The sequence below is a fragment of the Hemitrygon akajei genome, chromosome 14, assembly GCF_048418815.1.
Source record: "Hemitrygon akajei chromosome 14, sHemAka1.3, whole genome shotgun sequence".
NCBI classification, from domain to species: Eukaryota; Metazoa; Chordata; class Chondrichthyes; order Myliobatiformes; family Dasyatidae; genus Hemitrygon; species Hemitrygon akajei.
In genome coordinates, this window is record NC_133137.1 from 36,524,308 (window position 1) to 36,543,597 (window position 19,290).

The 19,290-nt window shown below is 40.4% G+C and overlaps 1 protein-coding gene across 1 annotated transcript in view; it reads right to left on the reverse strand.

The window, feature by feature from the left end:
* Positions 1-19,290, reverse strand: part of ssh1b (slingshot protein phosphatase 1b) — an 83,917-nt gene that overhangs the window by 55,688 nt on the left and 8,939 nt on the right. The window contains 1 exon segment of the mRNA XM_073066961.1: positions 10,365-10,402. Coding sequence (XP_072923062.1) covers positions 10,365-10,389 — 25 coding nt within the window. The 5' untranslated portion in view covers positions 10,390-10,402.

The window sequence follows — 19,290 nt, forward strand, 5'->3', positions numbered from 1 at the left end:
TTGCCCCCCTCATGGCTGGAGTGTGGATCCCGGACGAGCGCCCCAAGTTGTCAGAAACGAGCCACGCTCCCGAATAATGGCTTCAAGACAAATTCAAGGAAACAAAGTTTATTAACAGTTCTGCAGAGCTGGGCCCCTTCAGAGAAGGGAACCCTGAACCTTACAGGGCAGCAGGTTTTATCCTTCTTCCTTACCACCCCTCCTCCCTGACTCGGGAGGTACATAGTCTTATCCCATTCCATATTTGGAGTTGTTTTTTTACATGTTTCTGTAAAACAATAGTCCATATCTCAGGACTTCAATGATTCCACAAACAGTTAATTTTGTCAAGGCTTCTGCATTCATAATTAGATCACACTTGTTTACAGACTTTAACCCAGACATAATTAAATCACATTTGTCCTTTGACTTTAACCCGGACCTGTCAGAAACACACATCTTAATTTTGAATCTTACAATTGCCTTCTTCTGGGCAGAGTCTTTTTGGTGTCATTTGCATAACCACGACTTGTGATATGCATCCACTTCTCATACGACCTGCTCCTAAGATTTTATATGGCCCTGATTGGGGGTGGGATTAAACCTTGCCCAGAGGTGACCTGCAGGCTAGCAGAGGGAAGGAGTGCCTTACACCTCTTTTGGTAGAGACGCATCTCCATAAATTTTCATACAGCCAGATTATAATTATCTGTACTGATCTGCTGCCTTGGGAATGAACATGGCTCTGGAATATAAAATTCAAATTCCTTATATTAAGCCAGTTAATATCCAAGTATAGGGCCAACTGTCTCATCTAGATCTAGTGCCATGGTAACATTGTTCTTGTTACCAAAGTCCTTCTCCAAAAAATGAATCACAACTTTACCAAGCTGAAGGAAACTAAAATTCCATTCTCCTCCCACAGATTCAGTAAACTTCCTGCCCTTTTAGTCAAATGCAAATTTAGAAGTTCAGCAATCTGATCTGAAGCATTTGAAAATTAAATATCTTAACCAGATCTATACTATTTACACATCATGAAGAAAACATTTTTGTGGCAAATCACAGTATTGGTCACTTAATAAACTAGCTGTCTTGTTTAACTAAAATAGGGCTCAGGAAAGCTAATATTTTGATTGACATACCTGCATATTTATGGTGATGGTGACATCGCAAAACCTATGTGCTGTTGTCCTGCTGTAAAAAAAGGGCTGCACCCTTAACTGTGAAGAAACTGTCACTGAGACTGAATAAGAAAAAGAATAGATAACTGCATAAAATTTCATTGCGAATTTTCACCATTCGTTTCTTGAAATTATCTAGTCCTGAAGGTGTACAGAACAAAGGGCTAGCTGCTAACCTCAAATGCAGAGATAGATTTTGTTTGTCATCTTAAAATTGGGGGCAATAGTATTTTTTTGAATGGAGAAAGTAGTATATTGTGATAATCTTACTTTTTGTAATTGGGCTATTGATGTTATTAATATTACAAAGCTACTTAAAACTGAAAAATGAAATTTTGTGCTCTAGAACTCATTATTATTCAGTAAAAAGCTAGCCTGCAATTGGGAACAAAATTGTTTGGAATAAAAAGAGTGACATAAAAAGGGTAAAGTTCTGGACTATACAAGGAGTTGCTTCCAAAGAAACTTCCAAAACTGCTAACAGCTGATTCAAAATAAAGCAACTAAAGACAAACACAAATCAAATGAAGAAGTCTAAAGAGTTACTCTGATGTGATTGTCTCTGGGCTTAAAATGCAATTACTGACACCTGTCAAGATCCAATACGATAACTCCTTCATAACTTTTAACAGGAATAATATACAAAACTTACTGTTGCCTGAATGGTTATTGACATGTAATTTCATCTCACACTTTTCTAGAATTTATTAATCATAAATTTAATTGTATAGCTACAGACAAAAAATTCTGTGATTAAACTGTTAAGCATCATTTAGAAGGATTTTATTGGACCCATTTAAAATGTTTTTTTTTGACAGGAAACATATTTAACAAGTATGAACAACTCCTTCCAAATGGTAGCTATTTGCAAACAACAGAAAAATATCTCAACTACAATGAAGTTTTCAGGGAAATATTGCTTTGCTAAAGCCACTTGCAATTCATATTAATGTAACTCATTACTGTATTATAATGGTAATACAGTATCTACCTTGATCATATCATGATATCACTCACCATTCTCCTTAATTATTTTGAAAAGTTAGGGAACCACTGAATTATTTCACTACTCTAACTTTATAGAGGATGGTCAAAAGGAGTAAAAGTGTTAATAAATAGTTTCTTCTTCCTCCTAATATTGTGTATATTTCTTTGGTTTCAAAATATAATGTTTACTGTGGCTAAAATTCTATTTTCATTGCCAATATTAATTATGTAGGATATACTTTTGCTGGGGGTGTAGGAGAAGGCGAAAAGAATATGTGAAAGACAAGAGTTTATTCTTCTCATTTCAGGCCTATAAAATATATAAATGACATTTTCTTCTTCTCCCATACTTATCATACTCTGTCTTCATTTACTTCATCAGTAACATTTCACTTTTGTTAACTTCACTCATATCCTCTTATTTGAAACAGCATTGCTGTGAGTTCAACATGCAATTGTTACTTCAACATTAAGACAAAAACCAACTTGAAAGTATTCTTAACCATTGCCAGTTTTTAATATTTTATTATATACATCACAAGTATATTGTTTTCATGTGTGCAAGGTAATTTATACGGAAGTTGTGCACATGGCAAGTATGGTTTTGCAGAAACACACTGTTCCATAATTTCTATTGGAAAAATACTGCATGAGAAAGCATTTGTGTCCCTGTCTCCACCTAGTGGCTAGAAGAAGAAATACACAAATTACGCCTGAAGACATAAATTAAATACACAGGGATGAGGTTAATTTAAAATATTTCAAGATAGCTGTACATGGGACAAAAGTGTAATTTAAGAAAAAGGATCCAGTGCTTTCCCAGTGTATATGACAAATAAAGGCTTTGAGCTTCCAGCCAGATACAGGTATCGATTTTAAACATTGTTTCAATGATAAACTCTGCCTGATGAAGATGGCAGAGTTTGTCATCAAAAGGCTGGTTAAAATCGATATCTGTACCCGCTGGAAGCCCGAGAATTTATTTGTAATTTAAGAAATTCATGTTCATGGCTACAAGGCTCCTTTTAATAACCAAATAATTGTGTTACGTATATGCCGAAGAATGTGTAATTGGTAAATGGTACAAGATGCTCAGCAGAAGACTGAATACAAAACATATGCATTTTCTCTAGTCAACAATCAAATTAATAAATTATAGGCAAATGAGATCATTTGTTCTGTATACATAAAATATTTCAAGCACAGCACCTGATTACATATTAATTAACTTAACAAAAATCCATTCAAGCATGTTAGTATAAATTAATTATTCAGGTTTTCATCTCCATGCACACAAATTTGCATGTAGATAAAATTTTACATACCAGCAAACCATATACTGAAATGCCATTAATGAAGCATTCCAGAAATAAATGGCTGGATTGTTATAAAGTACTGCGTAATGACCATTATGTATGTATAATTACTTACCTGGTTTATACCTCTGCAGTGCAATGTTTTAACCACTGTTAAAATTGATTTCCCCTCTGTGAACCAGCAGTACCACTACCCCTCGTCTCTGAACTAATTTCTTGCTTGATTCCTTTTTAAAAATGCAGCCTCCCATAAAACTGTGATGGAGTTTTATGACTAAGACTGGAAATATATAACCTTTCTTTCAAATATAGTCATGTTTCAGAAGCAGTTAAGTTATCCACTTGGATTTCAGAATGGCATTTATCATTGCCTTACACAGACAGAAATTTATTATTTATGGATGGGAACACATTAAAATTGACTGACAAACTGTTGGTTGATTGATGACAGTGAGTAGGTGTGCATGAACAAATATTTGACCATTAGACATAGGAGAAGAATTAGATCATTCAGCCTATCGAGTCTGCTCCGCCATTCCATCATGGCTGATCCCAGATCCCACTCAACCCCATACACCTGTCTTTTCGCCATATCCTTTGATGCCCTGACCAATCAGGAAAAGATCAACTTCTGCCTTAAATATATCCAAGAACTTGGCCTCCATCACAATCTGTGGCAGAGCATTCCACAGATTCACCACACTTTGGCTAAAGTAAATTCCTCCTCAGCTCTCTTCTAAAGGATCGCTCCTCAATTTTGAGGCTGTGCCCTCTAGTTCTGGATACCCCCACCATAGGAAACATCCTCTCCACATCCATCTTATCTAGTCCTTTAAACATTTGATAGGTTTCAATGCGATCGCCCGCATTCCTCTAAGTTCCAGTGAGTACAAGCCCAAAGCTGCCAAATGCTCCTCATATGTTAATCCTTTCATTTCCAGAAACATCCTTGTGAACTTCCACTGGATTCTTCAATGACAACACATCCTATCTGTGATATGGGGCCAAAACTGTTGATAATACTCCAAGTGCAGCCTGACTAGTATCTTATTAAGGCCCAGCAATATCTCCTTATTTTTATATTCTATTCCCCTTGAAATAAATGCCAACATTGCATTTGCCTTCTTTACCACAGATGCAACCTGTAACTTAACCTCCTCAGAGTCTTGCAAAAACTCCCAAGTCCCTCTGCACCTCTGATGTTTGAAACTTCTCACCAATTAGATAATTGTCTGCACTATTGTTCCTTTTACTAAAATGCATTACCATACATTTCTCAACACCGTCTTCCATCTACCACTTTTTTGCCCATTTTGCCAACATGTCTAAGTTCTGCTGCAATCGCATTGCTTCCTCAGCACTATCTATCCCTCCACCTACCTTTGTATCATCTGCAAACATTGCCACAAACCATCAATTTCATTATCCAAATCATTGACGAACAATATGAAAAGTAGCGGTCCCAATACCGACCCCTGTGAAACACCACTAGTCACTGGCAGCCAACTAGAAAAGGCCCCTTTTATTCCCACTCACTACCTCCTACCTCCACTCAGCTATTCCGTGACCCATGCCAGTATTTTTCCTGTAACGCCATAGGATTTTATCTTGTTAAGCAGATTCATGTGTGGCACCTTATCAAAAGCCTTCTGCAAATCCAAGTAAATGACATGGACCGTCTGTCCTTTGCCCACCCTGCTTGTTACTTCCTCGAAGAACTCCAACAGATTTGTCAGGCAAGATTTCCCTTTACAGAAACTATGCTGACTTTGACTTATTTTATTGCCAGTCTCCAAGTACCTCGAAACCTTATCCTTAATAATAGACTACAATGCTTTCCCAACCACTGAGGTTAGGCTAACTGGCCTATAATTTCCTTTCTTTGTCTTCCTCCCTTCTTAAAGAGTGGCATGACATTTGCAATCTTCCAGTCCTCCGGGACTATGCCAGAATCAAGTGATTCTTGAAACATCATGACCAATGCATCCATTACCTCTTCAGCAACCCCTCTGAGGACTCTGGGATGTAGTCCATCTAGTCCAGGTGACGGATCCACCTTAAGACCTTTGAGTTTCCCTAGCACTTTTTCCTTTGTAATAGCAATGGCACTCACTGCTGCTCCCGACACTCACAGACTGCTAGTATTTTCCACAGTGAAGACAGATGCAAAGTACCTATAAAGTTTATCTGCCATTTCTTTGTTCTGCCATTACTACCTCACCAGCATCATTTTCCAGTAGTCCAATATCAACTCTCTTTATACTCTTTATATAACTGAAAAAACTTTTGGTAACATGCTTTATATTATTGACTAGTCTGCCCTCATATTTCACCTTTTCCCTTCTTATAGCTTTTTTAGTTGCTTTCCAATCATCCAACTTCCCACTCACTTTTGCTACCTTATATGCCTTTCCTTGGCTTTTATGTAGTCCTTAACTTCCCTTGTCAACCACCGTTGCCTAGCCGTGCCATTTGAGAACAACTCATGCCTGTTAATTCCCATGATTGCATTACGATACTGATACATGTGGGTTATGCTTCTCCCTCTCAATTTGCAGTATGAATTCATTCATATTATGATCACTGCCTCCTAAGGGTTCCATTACGTTAAGCTTCTTAATAAGATCTGGGTTATTACACAACACCCAATCTAAGATAGCCTTTCCCCTAGTAGGCTCAAGCTGCTCTAAAAAGGTATCTTGTAGGCATTCAACAAATTCCCTCTCTTGTGATCCAACACCAATCTGATTTTCCCAATCCTCTTGCATACTGAAGTTCCCCATTACGATTGTGTCATTACCCTTCTTACATACCTTTTTCAGCTCCCTTTGCAATCTCAACCCCACATCTTGGCTACAATTTGGAGGCCTATATAAGATTCCCATTATGGTTTTTTTTTACCCTTGCAGTTTCTTAACTCCACCCACAAAGTTTCAACATACCCTGACCCTATGTCACATCTTTCTAAAAGATGTACACCCTATCCTCATTATATTGCGTCTTCAAACAATGTGGATTCACAGTTATGTGAGGAACCTATTTCTACCAATGTCTCCTTATTATGTGCGTCCAAAACTTACTGCTTTCCTGCCAATACAAGTTACGTGCGCATGCCTCACAGTCTCACTGTTAGGACGAGAAGCATCGCTTTCCCGCCAATACAAGTCAGGTAAGCGCCTCACAATCTCACTCCCGCCAGTCTCGCATTTGTTTTGGCAAGGTGTGGATGTGCGATCTTGTGCTCTTAAACTTTTGTTGGATTTACCTATGGTGCAGTGATTTTGTGCTTGAAATATTTAACTATGCCTCCTAAGCATCCAATGTCATGTCCTGGACCATCAGCTGAGCGGCAGAGAACCGCTTTAACACTTGAAAAACAGTTGGAAATTATAAACAGCGTGGCATCAGGTGAAGGTAACACAGCTCTGGGGCGCTACTGCTGGGAATAGAATCTTGCCTTTAAAGTTCTTTTGTTGCTTGACAATGTGCCAGCCCATCCTAAACATTTGGACAGCAATCATCCTAACATAACAGTATGTTTCCTGCTGCCTAACAACGTCGCTGATTCAATCACTTGACCAAGGTATGATCCACATTCAAGGCATATTTTTTTTAATATATGGTAAACTATCTCTCAGATGCTGCAAGCAACAGAGGATTTTGAAAATCCCGGGAGTTTACCAACGGTGAGGGAATGGTGGAAGTTGGAACACTTGGCACAAATGGTGATGGACATGGACCCAAGTTTAGAACGGAGTCAGCATTTCAGTCATTCCCTGCCGTCAACCCTTCTTCCCTACAAGCTAATTTATGCTGAAAAACAAAACGCTGCCAGGCAAACAACCCTCACTACTTTCTTCAAACCGGTGTCATCTCCTGCTGCTGGGAGCTCAAAGAGTTCTGTGAGTCTTCCTTCACCCCTTGCTGTGCTTGATATGATCCTGATGACCCACAGCCATCCACCTCATCCATGTAAAGCTGCCCAATACCACAACAATCACTCATCTCCCGGAGAGAACACACCTGCCACTGTTGGTGAGTACTGTACACCCTAGTATGTTACACCTAGTATGTGTACACCCTGTACACCGTGACTATGGCTTTCTTTCAGCCACGACTCAGTGATGCCCACAACATCATACCAACCAATCTTACTGCACCATGAGCTTGTCCACCTTATTCTGAATGCAATGCATATTTAAATACAGCACCTTCAGTCCTGGATTCTTCACTCTTTTGAATTTTGCCTCTGTGGTACAATTTAACTCTTTGCTCTGTGTGCATTTGTTCCTAATCTGGTCCTTTCTTTCATTCATGTTACACCCATCATCTATTTGTAAATCTGCTGGCTCATCCTCAGCTCTGTCATTCTGGTTCCCATCCCCTCTGCCATATTAGTTTAAACCACTCCCAACAGCTGTAGTAAATTAGCCTGCAAAAATATTTTGTGTGAGTCACTTAAAGGGTAGTCACAAAGTCGAACGCTAGTGTTGGTGATGTTTTGTTTGTTATAATTGACTCAGAGGAAGGAATTTATACAAGCCACACACTCTTCTGGTTTAAGATGGCACTACCAAAGGCGTGCAACAGCTTACTGGTAGTTCAAAAGGCAAGAGATTCAACTAAAAACATTACTTATGACATCTTTTCTGAGGCAAATTGTGGTGAACTATCGCAGCAGATAGTGAGGAGCCAGGCGGAGGTGAGACTGGTTCAGGAGAATGAGCCATGCTAGGGCATTGCAAAATGCAACATGTTCGAGCCAGGGTCACAGACGGTGCTGGTATTGCTGCCAGGGATGGAGGGAGCAATTTGGAGAGAAGTTGATGCGGTAGTTTTGATGTCCATCCACCTAACCTGGGTGTGAGGTTGAATCGCTCCAAACACTGAGGCAATTTGGTAAGACTGAGAATGGCTTCGAGCTGGACAGCCCAAGTGTATCGTGGCACCACAATGCAGGTCCTAGAGCAAGGCACTACCCAGTGCTTGAGCAATTTAAATGCCGGCATAGATAGTCTGGAAGCCTGAGTGTCAGGAACAGAGGCGGGGGTCAGGCTGAGTTCACTTGCTCTCCCATGTATGTTCATTCCTTTCTCAGTAGTGCCAAGTATGTGAATTAATCTGGCTGCTATGCCTTTTTTGCCTCGCTGGTGTGAAGAACTGGGACCAAGGCTTGGGCCTGCTCTGGGAGCGGATCTGGGGACTCATTCAAGTTTGGAATGCTGCTGGCTTGCATCTATTGTTTGCATGATTTGTGTTCTTTTCTCTCTTTTTCCCTCTCTCTCTCTGTCCCTGTGCAGTGGTTTTTGGTCTTTCTGTTTTTTTAAAAAAATTGGATTATTCGGGTTTCTTGCTTTGTGGCTGTCTGTAAGCAGACCAATTTCAAGGAGTATAATTTATATATTCTTTGAACATACATAGTGTGATACTGGGAGCAGTTCAAATAAAGAATGCCAATGTGTACAAATCAAAAAATATTTACTCGCATTGATAGATACAATTTCATATGGAGAAATGTATCTTTGTAAGATTGCAAGAGGAGATGCTGATGTGGATACATGATTGAAGATTCAGAGTAGGTACCTAATATCAACCTTTCCAAGCATTTAAAATAGCAAACAAAATGTTGACATGTATAGAGTGGCAAATCATACAAACCCTAGACGCAGATGCTGGAAAACCTGACAACGCATACAAAATGCTGGAGGAACTCAGCAAGGCAGGCAGCAATGATGGAAGGAAATAGACAGTCGATGTTGCAGGCTGAGATTCTTCCAAAGATGCTGCCTGACTTGCTGAGCTCCTTCAGCATTTTGTTGATATTGCATACAAATCCTATGGTATGGCTGTTACAGAGTTGCTGCTACACAGCTACAGCAACCTGAGTTTGATCCTATCCTTGGTGCCGATCTGCACCATTTGCATGCTCTCTCTGTGACACATGGGTTTCTTCATGCTGATCTATTTCCTTCCACATCCAAAAATATGCTGACAAGTTAATTGGACTCTAACTTAATTGCTAGTGTGATGGGTAGCAAGCAGATTGAGGAGGATCTGTTGGACATGTGAAATAGAAAAGGCTTAAGGGAATAGGTTAAATGGGAATGTTTTAAGAAGAGGCAAAGACTTAATGTCTGACTAACCTCCTTCTATGTCATGAAAATCTATTTTAAAGCTATACTTGGGCTTAGTGAGTAGCATGTGCTATTTGTGAACCAATTTTAAAAAGGCCATTGGAATGTCCTGAATCCAACAGTGAGGAAAGAGTTAACTTTAAAAAAAATGGACTATGGTAGAATTTTAAAGCTATGAAATGTTTAGTTAAACTAGATCCAAGTTTTGCAAGTACATACTTCACAGCTATCCTTCCCAGCTCAGTTCAGCATTGTCCACCCAATTTAAAATTTCCCTTTTAAGTGCACCTTCAAAAAACTTCAATATAGTCATGTAAAAGAACTGTATAGCCAAGCTATGGTAAAAGATAATCTATTGTTTACCTTTTTAATATCCATTAAACTCAACTTTTAGTATTGCAGATTTTGCTGCTTGTGGTTTGGAATTAAAATTATTTTATCTCTAAAATTAAAAAAATATTAATTATACGAATCTCCTAAATTCTAGCATGTGCTAGAACTTAAAACCATCAAGGAAAGCATGGCTTTATATCAGCTTGAAAGATGAGTAAACAGCAGATTAAGTATTACTAGCAATTACTATTAGTTTTAAACAAAGGCATAAAGCAATTTGGTCAGACTACCAGTGAAAGTGAACAAAATACAAATTAAATTTTTAAGCAAATCTTCAAAAGAATTTATTTTGGGATTAGCTTTCCTCAGTAAAAGTTAAATGCTACAAATGCTGTTGAAACATGACGATTCCAACATTCTACAACACTCACCTATGTTGTAATCCATGATCACCATCACTTCCAACTTCCTGTAAGAGAAAAAAAAATGTTCACAACCCTTGAATACCAAGGTTTATTTAAAATACTCTGATAGAACAGGATTGATATATCTCAGCCTTGTGTAAATACTATCTACTTATGCAAGCAGCTCTTTATATTATTGCACTTCCAGTAGAAACAATTTGTACCCAGATACTTTTCATATTTTAAATGTTGAACTCATTGCTGACACATTGTGCTTCAGTCATTCCCTTTCACACTGAAGTCCATTTTTTGCCACATTGTTTATTCTGTAATCTCAAAATGAGACTTCTTAGACTACAATGTATGGTTTGTGTTATAACACTGAAAATTTGCAATAAACAGACAAAATAATTTTACAGTGTATCATTATGAATAACAGATTGAGAAAATTTCCATCTTGGATTTTAATCTTAACTTCCTGAAGCAACATGCATGAACATTTCTCAAAGGTTTTGAAAATTAATCCTGGTTTATCTTAAAATTTTAAATAGCTACCAAAATTATTTTTATGACTACAATAGTTTTCTGAATAAATAAGAAGATACAAAATGGTGATAATTTCAAGACCAAGGGCACATTATGCATATTTAGAAGGCTGGCTAATGATACATTTCTAACAAGGTACTTTTGTAACTTTTTTCATAACAAGATGAACTTATTTATTTACACACAGATGAAATTATACAGTTAAAACTTCAATACAAACACAAGTAAAAGAGCTGAATATGTACATAAGGTGAAAAAAATACTATGATATACAGCTATCAGAGCCACCAAAACTTCACAACTTCTCAGTTTCTAGTTACCTATTAAGTGGAAGTTATACAAGTTCAAACTGAATGTCAGTTAGCACTGAAAGAGGAAAGTCCTTTAAAAACAAAAGCAGTTTATAGTTGTGACAAAAGTTGAACGCTTGTGTAGAAAGAGGAAGGAAGTGGAAGCTGGTTAACAGTTCATTCAGACTTACCGCAAGCATTGATAGGCAGATAACTTCTTGTTGTATGAAACGATAATTTAAAACACAAATGAAAATCTTACTTGAAAATTGACACCAAAATGCATCAGTGGAGAATGTCTCCGATCAATGACTCTTCACAACTAAGAAAAATTAGAAACCAACTTTTCCTGGTTCAAGTGAAAGGCTGTAGATCTGAAATACCACAGGAACTCCCTGACCTCCAAAGCATTTCTAGAATTTTGCATTTTTATTTCAGATTTCCAGTATCTGGGCACTTTTAGTTTGCATTTTAATATTGATAAACGTGGGTGCAAAACTTTGTGCAAAAGGATCCAGCTTCAAAGTTTAAAATAAATTCATTATCAAAGTACATATATGTTACCTTTACAATCCTGAAGTTCATTTTCTTGTGGGCATACTCAATAAATCTATAGAATAACCACTGTAAAAGAATCAATGAAAGACCGCACCAACGTGGGTGTTCAACCAATGTGCAAATGCAAAAAGAAAGCAATAATAATAATAATAATAAATAAAATAAGCAATAAATATTGAGTACGAGATGAAGAGTCCTTGAAAATTAGTCCACTGGATGCAGGAACATTTCAATAATGAAATTGAGTGAAGCAAGTGAAGTTGAGTGAAGTTATCCCATTTGCTTCAAGAGCCTGAGAGCTGAGGGGTAATAACTGTTCCTGAACCTGGTGGTGTGAGTTCTGAGGCTCCTGTACCTTCTTCCTGATGGCAGCTTTGAAAAGGGAACATGCCCTGAGTGATGGGGGTCCCTGATGATGGATGTTGCTTTCCTGTGACAACACTGTGTAGATGTCCTCAATGGCAGTAGAGGGTTTGACCTGTGATGGACTGGGCCGTACCCAATACTTTTTGTAGGATTTTCCATTCAAAGGCATTGGTGTTTCTATACCAGGCTGTGATGCAGCCAGTCAATATACTCTCCACTACTCATCTATAAGTTTGTCAACGCTTTAGCTGTCATGCCAAACCTTCTAAGGAAGTAGAGGCACTGCTGTGCTTTTTTTGTAATTGCACTTATATGCTGGGCCCAGGACCGGTTCTCCAAAATAATAACAGAGGAATTTGAAGTTGCTGACCCTCTCCACCTCCGCTCCCCTGATGAGGACTGGCTCATGGACCTCTGGTTTCCTCCTTCTGAAGCTCCTTGGTCTTGCTGACATTGAGAGGTTGTTGTTATGGACCACTTAGCCATATTTTCAATCTCCCTCCTACATGTTGATTCGTCCCCACCTTTGACAGTGGTGTCGTCAGCAAACTTGATATGACATTGGAGCTGTGCTTAGCCATATAGTGATAAGTGTAAAGCAAGTTGAGCAGGGGCTAACTAATCACACAGGCTTTAGGTGCAATTGTGCTGATAGAAATCATGGAGGAGATGTTGTTGCCAATCTGAACTGACAGGAGCCTGCAACTGAGGAATTTGAGGACCTAATTGCACTAACAGGGATTGAGGCCAAGGACTTGGAGTTTATTGATTAGTTTTGAGGGGGCGCTAGTATTGAATGCAGAGTTGTAGTTGATAAAGAGCATCCTTACATATGCATCTTTGCTGTCCAGATGTTCCAGGATTGAGTGAAGAACCAATGAGATGACATCTGCTGTGAACCTGTTGCTCCAGTAGGCAAATTGGAGCCAGATCCAATTCACTTTCCAGGCAGGATTCACCAAGCACCTCTCAATACACTTCACCACGATGGATATAAGTACTACTGGATGATAGTTATTGAAGCAGATCACCAAGTTCTTCTTAGGCACCAGTATAATTGAAGCCTGCGTGAAGCAGGTGGGTATCTCAGACTGCTGAAGTGAGGTTAAAGATCTCAGTGAACACTCCAGCCAGTTGATCAGTGCAGGTTTTTAGTACTGGGCCAGGTATCCCGTCTGAGCCGAATGCTTTTCGCGGATTCCCCCTCCTGAAGGCTGTTCACACGTCAGCCTCAGAGACTGAAATCACAGGATTATCGGGGGCTGTGGGAGTTTGCTATAGTTCTTCCAAGTTTTGACAGTCAAAGTGAGCATAGAAGTCATTGAGCTCCGCTGGAAGTGAATCCCTGTTGTCATCTATGTCACTTGTGTTACGAAGGATGAATAACTCTGATGGGCAGAAGGGTGCAGAGTGGCCCATGCCCCCCCCCCCTTTTTGGAGAATCGCAAATCGCTACTATTTCGATGCTGCTAACAAGGAAGTAAGAGAGACAAAAGGAAATCTGCCAGGGCAGTTGTTATTGATAACAGCTCATGAAAGAGAATGAGAGAGACACACAGCTAAGAGGTACACAAGGTGGAACATCTCCTACTGACAAAAGAGGAGATTTACTGCTATTGTCTTTTGGAGAAGGATTGTTTACTTGGTACTGTTCTATTCATTGAAATCTTTCAGGGGACAGCCAGAGTGGGCTGGTTTGATGGGTTAAATCATTCAAGCCTGATTGACACCTGAGACCCCGTGAGTGGGGATAAAATTGAGGTCTGGGGTGACACCCCTCAGACGCACCAGGAGAAACCCACGAGACAGTGTGGGACATCGGAGACCAAATGAAGGGTCAGTAAATTTTAACTCACAGTGTTTATAGCGAGACCGGTGGGGGCTTGTGTGTGTGTCCACCCTTGCCTGGGTGACGAGTCCACCACGGAAGAATGGTCTAGCTAAAGGACGGAGGGGTCACACTTGAATGGCCACAATAACGACACATCAATGGATTGAAATCGTAAAGGAAGGTTGGCAAAGACCATAGATGCTACTGTTTGCGCGTTCTCTTTCTCTCGTCTCTCTCTGTCTCCAACAATTGCGAAACATCGACCGACAACTACCGCAACCTACATGAACTGAACTGAACTTTATATTTCCATCTGACAATTCATTATCCCCTAGACAACGATAGAGCTTGTTTTATTATTGATTATTATTATACCTGCACTTTTAGGTCTAGTATTGCTAACATATATTATCTGTATATTTGCATTGATACAGTTTTGTATATTTTTACAAATAAATACTGTTGAAAATAGCATCACCAGACTCCAACGGACACTTCTATCTTTGCCGGTAAGACACCCAGTTACGGGGTACGTAACAAATTTGGGGCCTCGTCTCGAGATTTGATACCAAATTGAGGGGCCAGTAAATCGGGCTATAAGTCCAGACTTGGATCTGGTTGTGTGGGTAACCAGACAGGAAACCAGCAAAGATGGACGTAGACGAATTTACACAAAACCCGACTTCGAAGGCGCTAGAGGATGCCACAAAGACGGACTTGGTAAATATTGCGAAAGGTTTAAATCTCACAGAGGTGAAGTCGTCAATGAAAAAGTGGGAGATGCAGAGGGCCATAGCTCAGTATTATATTGATAAGGATGTGTTTCCGGCTGAGGTATTGGAACTTATCCCTGAAAAGGTACCAGCTATTGGGATGGTTCAGTTAGAGTTGGAAAAATTAAGGTTGGAACAGAAGAAAAGGGAGTATGAGCTCCAGTTACAGGAGACAGAGAAACAGAGGGAGCATGAATTTAGGTTAAAACAGAGGAAAGGGAGAAGGAAAGAGCTGAAAGGGAGAAGGAAAGAGCTGAAAAGGAAAAGGAGAAGGAGAAACAGAGGCAGCATGAGCTGGAAATGGAGAAGTTAAAGTAAGATGGAAGAGTCCCAGGGGCAGACCGAGAGAAGTTTAATGTTAGTAGGGAGTTTAGGTTAGTACCTCCGTTTGGTTCGAGGAGACAAATGTTGATAGTTATTTCTTGCATTTTGAAAAGGTGGCAGTGAATCAGAAGTGGCCCAGAGATCAGTGGGTGGCGTTGTTACAAAGTGTGTTAAAAGGGAAGGCTCAACGGGCATATGTGGCATTGTCCACGGACGTGTCTGTGGATTATGAGGAAATAAAGCGGGCCATCCTTCGGACCTATGAGTTAATCCCTGAAGCATATAGACAAAAGTTCAGAGATTTAAAGAAAGTGTGGAATCAGACATATGCAGAGTTTGCCTATGAGAAGGGTGTGCTCTTGGATCGCTGGTGTGCAGCAGAAAAGGTGGAGGAGGATTTCCGGCGTTTCAGAGAGTTAATTCTGATTGAGGAATTTAAAGGTTGTGTTTTGGATGATATCCGGATGTATTTGAACGAGAAGCCGAATAAGTCTATATCAAAATTTGCCAGGTTCGCAGATGAATATGCCCTAACCCACAAGACAAAGTTTTCCTCGAATAAGAGTTACCAGAAAGACCGTAGGGACGGTAGAGAAAGCCCGCCGGCTAAGGTAGAAAATAAGCCGGGAGCTAGTGGTAAAGGTAAGGAGGAAGAAAGGCAGGCTGGCAGGAGGATTCCTGGCTTGACCTGTTTTAATTGTGGAAAGGTTGGTCAAATTGCATCTAAGTGCTTTGCTCCGAGGAAGGAGACAGGAAAAGGGAAAGCAGCAGTCCCTACATGGTGTATTGAGTCAATCAGCAGATCGATGAGAAAGGCCAAGGTAGATAAAATACGAGAGGGGCGTGAGAAATTTATTTCAGAAGGGACCGTGTCTGTGAAAGAGGGAGAATCCCCAGTTCCAGTGAGGATCTGGAGAGATACTGGAGCTGATCAGTCATTAATTCTAAGTAAGGTACTAGATTTTGGTCCTGAGACTGGACAGGTAGTTTTGAGAGGCATAGGAAAAGGGACAGAAGCTGTACCTTTGCATGGGATCATTATAAATTGTGATCTGGTATCTGGACCAGTTGAAATAGGGGTATGGTCAGAATTACCGAGAGACGGCGTGGACGTCCTTCTTGGTAATGATTTAGCAGGTGGTGAGGTGTGTTCAGCAGTGAGGCTGACGAGCAAGCCTGTAAGTGTTGAGGACCCGCCCCTAGATTCCAAGATCTATCCCGCATACACAATCACTTGCAGCATGTCGAGAAAGGCAGCTGAAAAAGAGACCAGTTTAAATCAGTCCAGTGTCGATTTGGCTGAGACGTTTTTACCGACCCTGTACCAAGAGGGGTTAGAGGATGGAAAAACGGAGAACAGGGAGGTGAAAGAGAGTAAAGGAGAGGAGGTAGACCTACCCTTAGCAAGAAGAGAATTTATAAAAGAGCAGGGATGTGACGAGGAGCTGGTAGCATTGAGTGAGTCAGTTCTTTCTGAGACAGAGATGGAGAAAGAGCCAGAGGGTTACTACCTGAAGGAGGGTGTGTTGATGAAGAAGTGGAGGCCCACCATGGTGCCGGTCCATGAGGATTGGGCGGTGGTACATCAGGTGGTAGTTCCGAAGGTGTATCGGGACGAAATTTTGAACTTAGCTCATAAGGGACCTTTAGGTGGACATTTGGGAGTAAGGAAGACAGTGGATAGGGTTATGAAAGATTTCTATTGGCCAAACATGAGAAAAGATATTGCTGATTATTGTAAAAGGTGCCATACATGTCAGGTGGTAGGAAAGCCGAACCAAATTATCCCTAAGGCACCTCTCCGACCAATACCCACTTGTGAGGAGCCTTTCTCCCGAGTCATTGTGGATTTTCTGGGTCCTTTACCTAAAACTGTGAGTGGGCGATAGTACGTCATGACCATGATGTGTGCCGCTACATGATTTCCAGAGGCTGTGCCTCTGGGGAATATTAGGACCCCTGCAGTGGTGAAGGCACTCATTAAATTCTTTACCACAGTGGGGCTACCTAAGGAAATACAGTCGGATCAGGGGAGTACATTTACATCCAAAGTATTTCAGCAAATGATGACCTAGATGGGAGTCAAACAAATTTTAGCTTTTGCATACCATCCGGAATCCCAAGGAGCGTTGGAAAGATTCCACGCTACACTAAAGACCATGATTAAAACTTATTGTCAGGAAAACATTCGAGACTGGGATGATGCATTACCACTTCTGTTATTTGCAGTAAGGGATACAGTTCAGGGATCTCTGGGGTTCAGTCCGTTTGAGCTCATTTTTGGTCACAGGCCCAGAGGACCTTTAACCCTACTTAAAGAGAAGTGGTCTAGTCTGAACGTTCAAGTCAGTGTGATTGATTTTGTTTTAAAATTCCGGGAAAGGCTTCATAAGGTATGCGCCTTGGCAAGAGAAAATCTTAAAGACTCCCAGACCAGAATGAAACAATGGTATGACGAACGAATGAGAGAACAAGAGTTTCACGTGGGCGATAAGGTTTTGGTCCTATTTCCTGTAGTTACCAACCCCCTACAGGCAAGGTTTCAAGGACCGTATAAAGTGATTAAGAAAATAGACTCACTGAATTATGTGATTGAAACACCTGATAGACGAAAGCCGAACCAGTTGGTTCACGTGAACATGATGAAAGGTTATCATGAAACAACCTCCGCGGTGGTCAGTGCAGTCACGAAAACTGATGAGGTAGAAAGGAGTGTTGAGGAGGAACCAGATCGGTTTGAAAAGATAAGTATAGTACCCACCAGATTAGAGAACTCTGTTATTTTAGCAAGCCTTGCTGATAGAGTCAATCACTTAGAGCCTGAACAGAGAGAGCAGGTAACACAGCTCATTAAACGGCATACAGATTTATGTCCAGATGTTCCAAGGAGGTGTAGAGGAACAGAGCATGATGTGATTGTTACCTCCACCCAGCCTATTAAACAATCCCCTTATCAGATGAATTCGGAAAAGAGCCAGCTAGTAGGAAAAGAGATTGAGCATATGCTAACTGCTGGTATAATCCGCGAATCCTCTTCTGCGTGGGCCTCTCCCTGCGTGGTCGTACCAAAGCCGGACGGTACCATAAGATTCTGTACCGATTACAGAAAGGTGAATGCTGTCACGCAGACAGACGCTTACCCTATCCCCAGGGTGGATGATTGCATTGATAAAATGGGGAAGGCAAGTTACATCACTAAAATTGACTTGTTAAAGGGGTACTGGTGCGTTCCTTTAACGACATATATTGATGATGTGGTAGTTTGGAGTGACACCTGGGAGGAGCACATTGAGGCTGTAGAAAACCTGTTTTAAAGAATGCCTGCAGCCCAACTTACAGTGAACCTTGCAAAGAGTGAATTTGGTCATGCCACAATCACGTACTTGGGGTATGTGGTAGGAAAGGGGCAGTTGGCTCCTGTGCAAGCAAAAGTACAGGCTATTTCTGAGGTTCCTGTACCCACCAATAAAAGGGCACTGAGAAGGTTTTTGGGCATGGTGGGATACTATCGAAAATTCTGTAAAAATTTTGCGGATATTGCTCTCCCACTTACAAAACTCCTACGGAAGGAGGAAAAATTTGAATGGAGCAATTCTTGTCAGAATGCTTTTGAAAAGTTAAAAACCATGTTGTGCCATCACCCTGTGTTAAAGGCACCTGATTTGTTAGAACCCTTCTCCCTGGCGACTGATGCGAGTGATGAGGCTGCAGGAGCAGTCCTATTACAGCAAGCAGGGGATGGAGTGGAACACCCGGTAGCATATTTCTCTCGGAAGTTCAATGTGCACCAGAAGAATTACTCTACCATGGAAAAGGAATTGTTGGCACTTGTTTTGGCAATACAACATTTTCAAGTGTACATTTGTCCAGCGCAAAAACCCTTAATTGTTTATACAGATCACAACCCGTTGGTATTCCTGGCTAGCATGAAAAATAAAAACAGGAGGTTATTAAGTTGGAGTCTGATGCTGCAAGAATTTGATATTAAGATATAGCATATTAAAGGAAGTGATAATGTACTCGCTGACTGCTTATCTAGATGCTAAGTTGAATGTATATCTGTATTGCTCTGTAGTTAAAAAAAACTCTTCTGTATTTTGTTAGATTCTGTAATTCTGTAAGACTCTGTATTAGTTAATTTTCCCCTTTGGTGAAAATTCCTAGAAGGATGGGGGTGTTACGAAGGATGAACAACTCTGATGGGCAGAAGGGTGCAGAGTGGCCCATGCCCCCCCCCCCTTTTTGGAGAATTGCAAATCGCTACT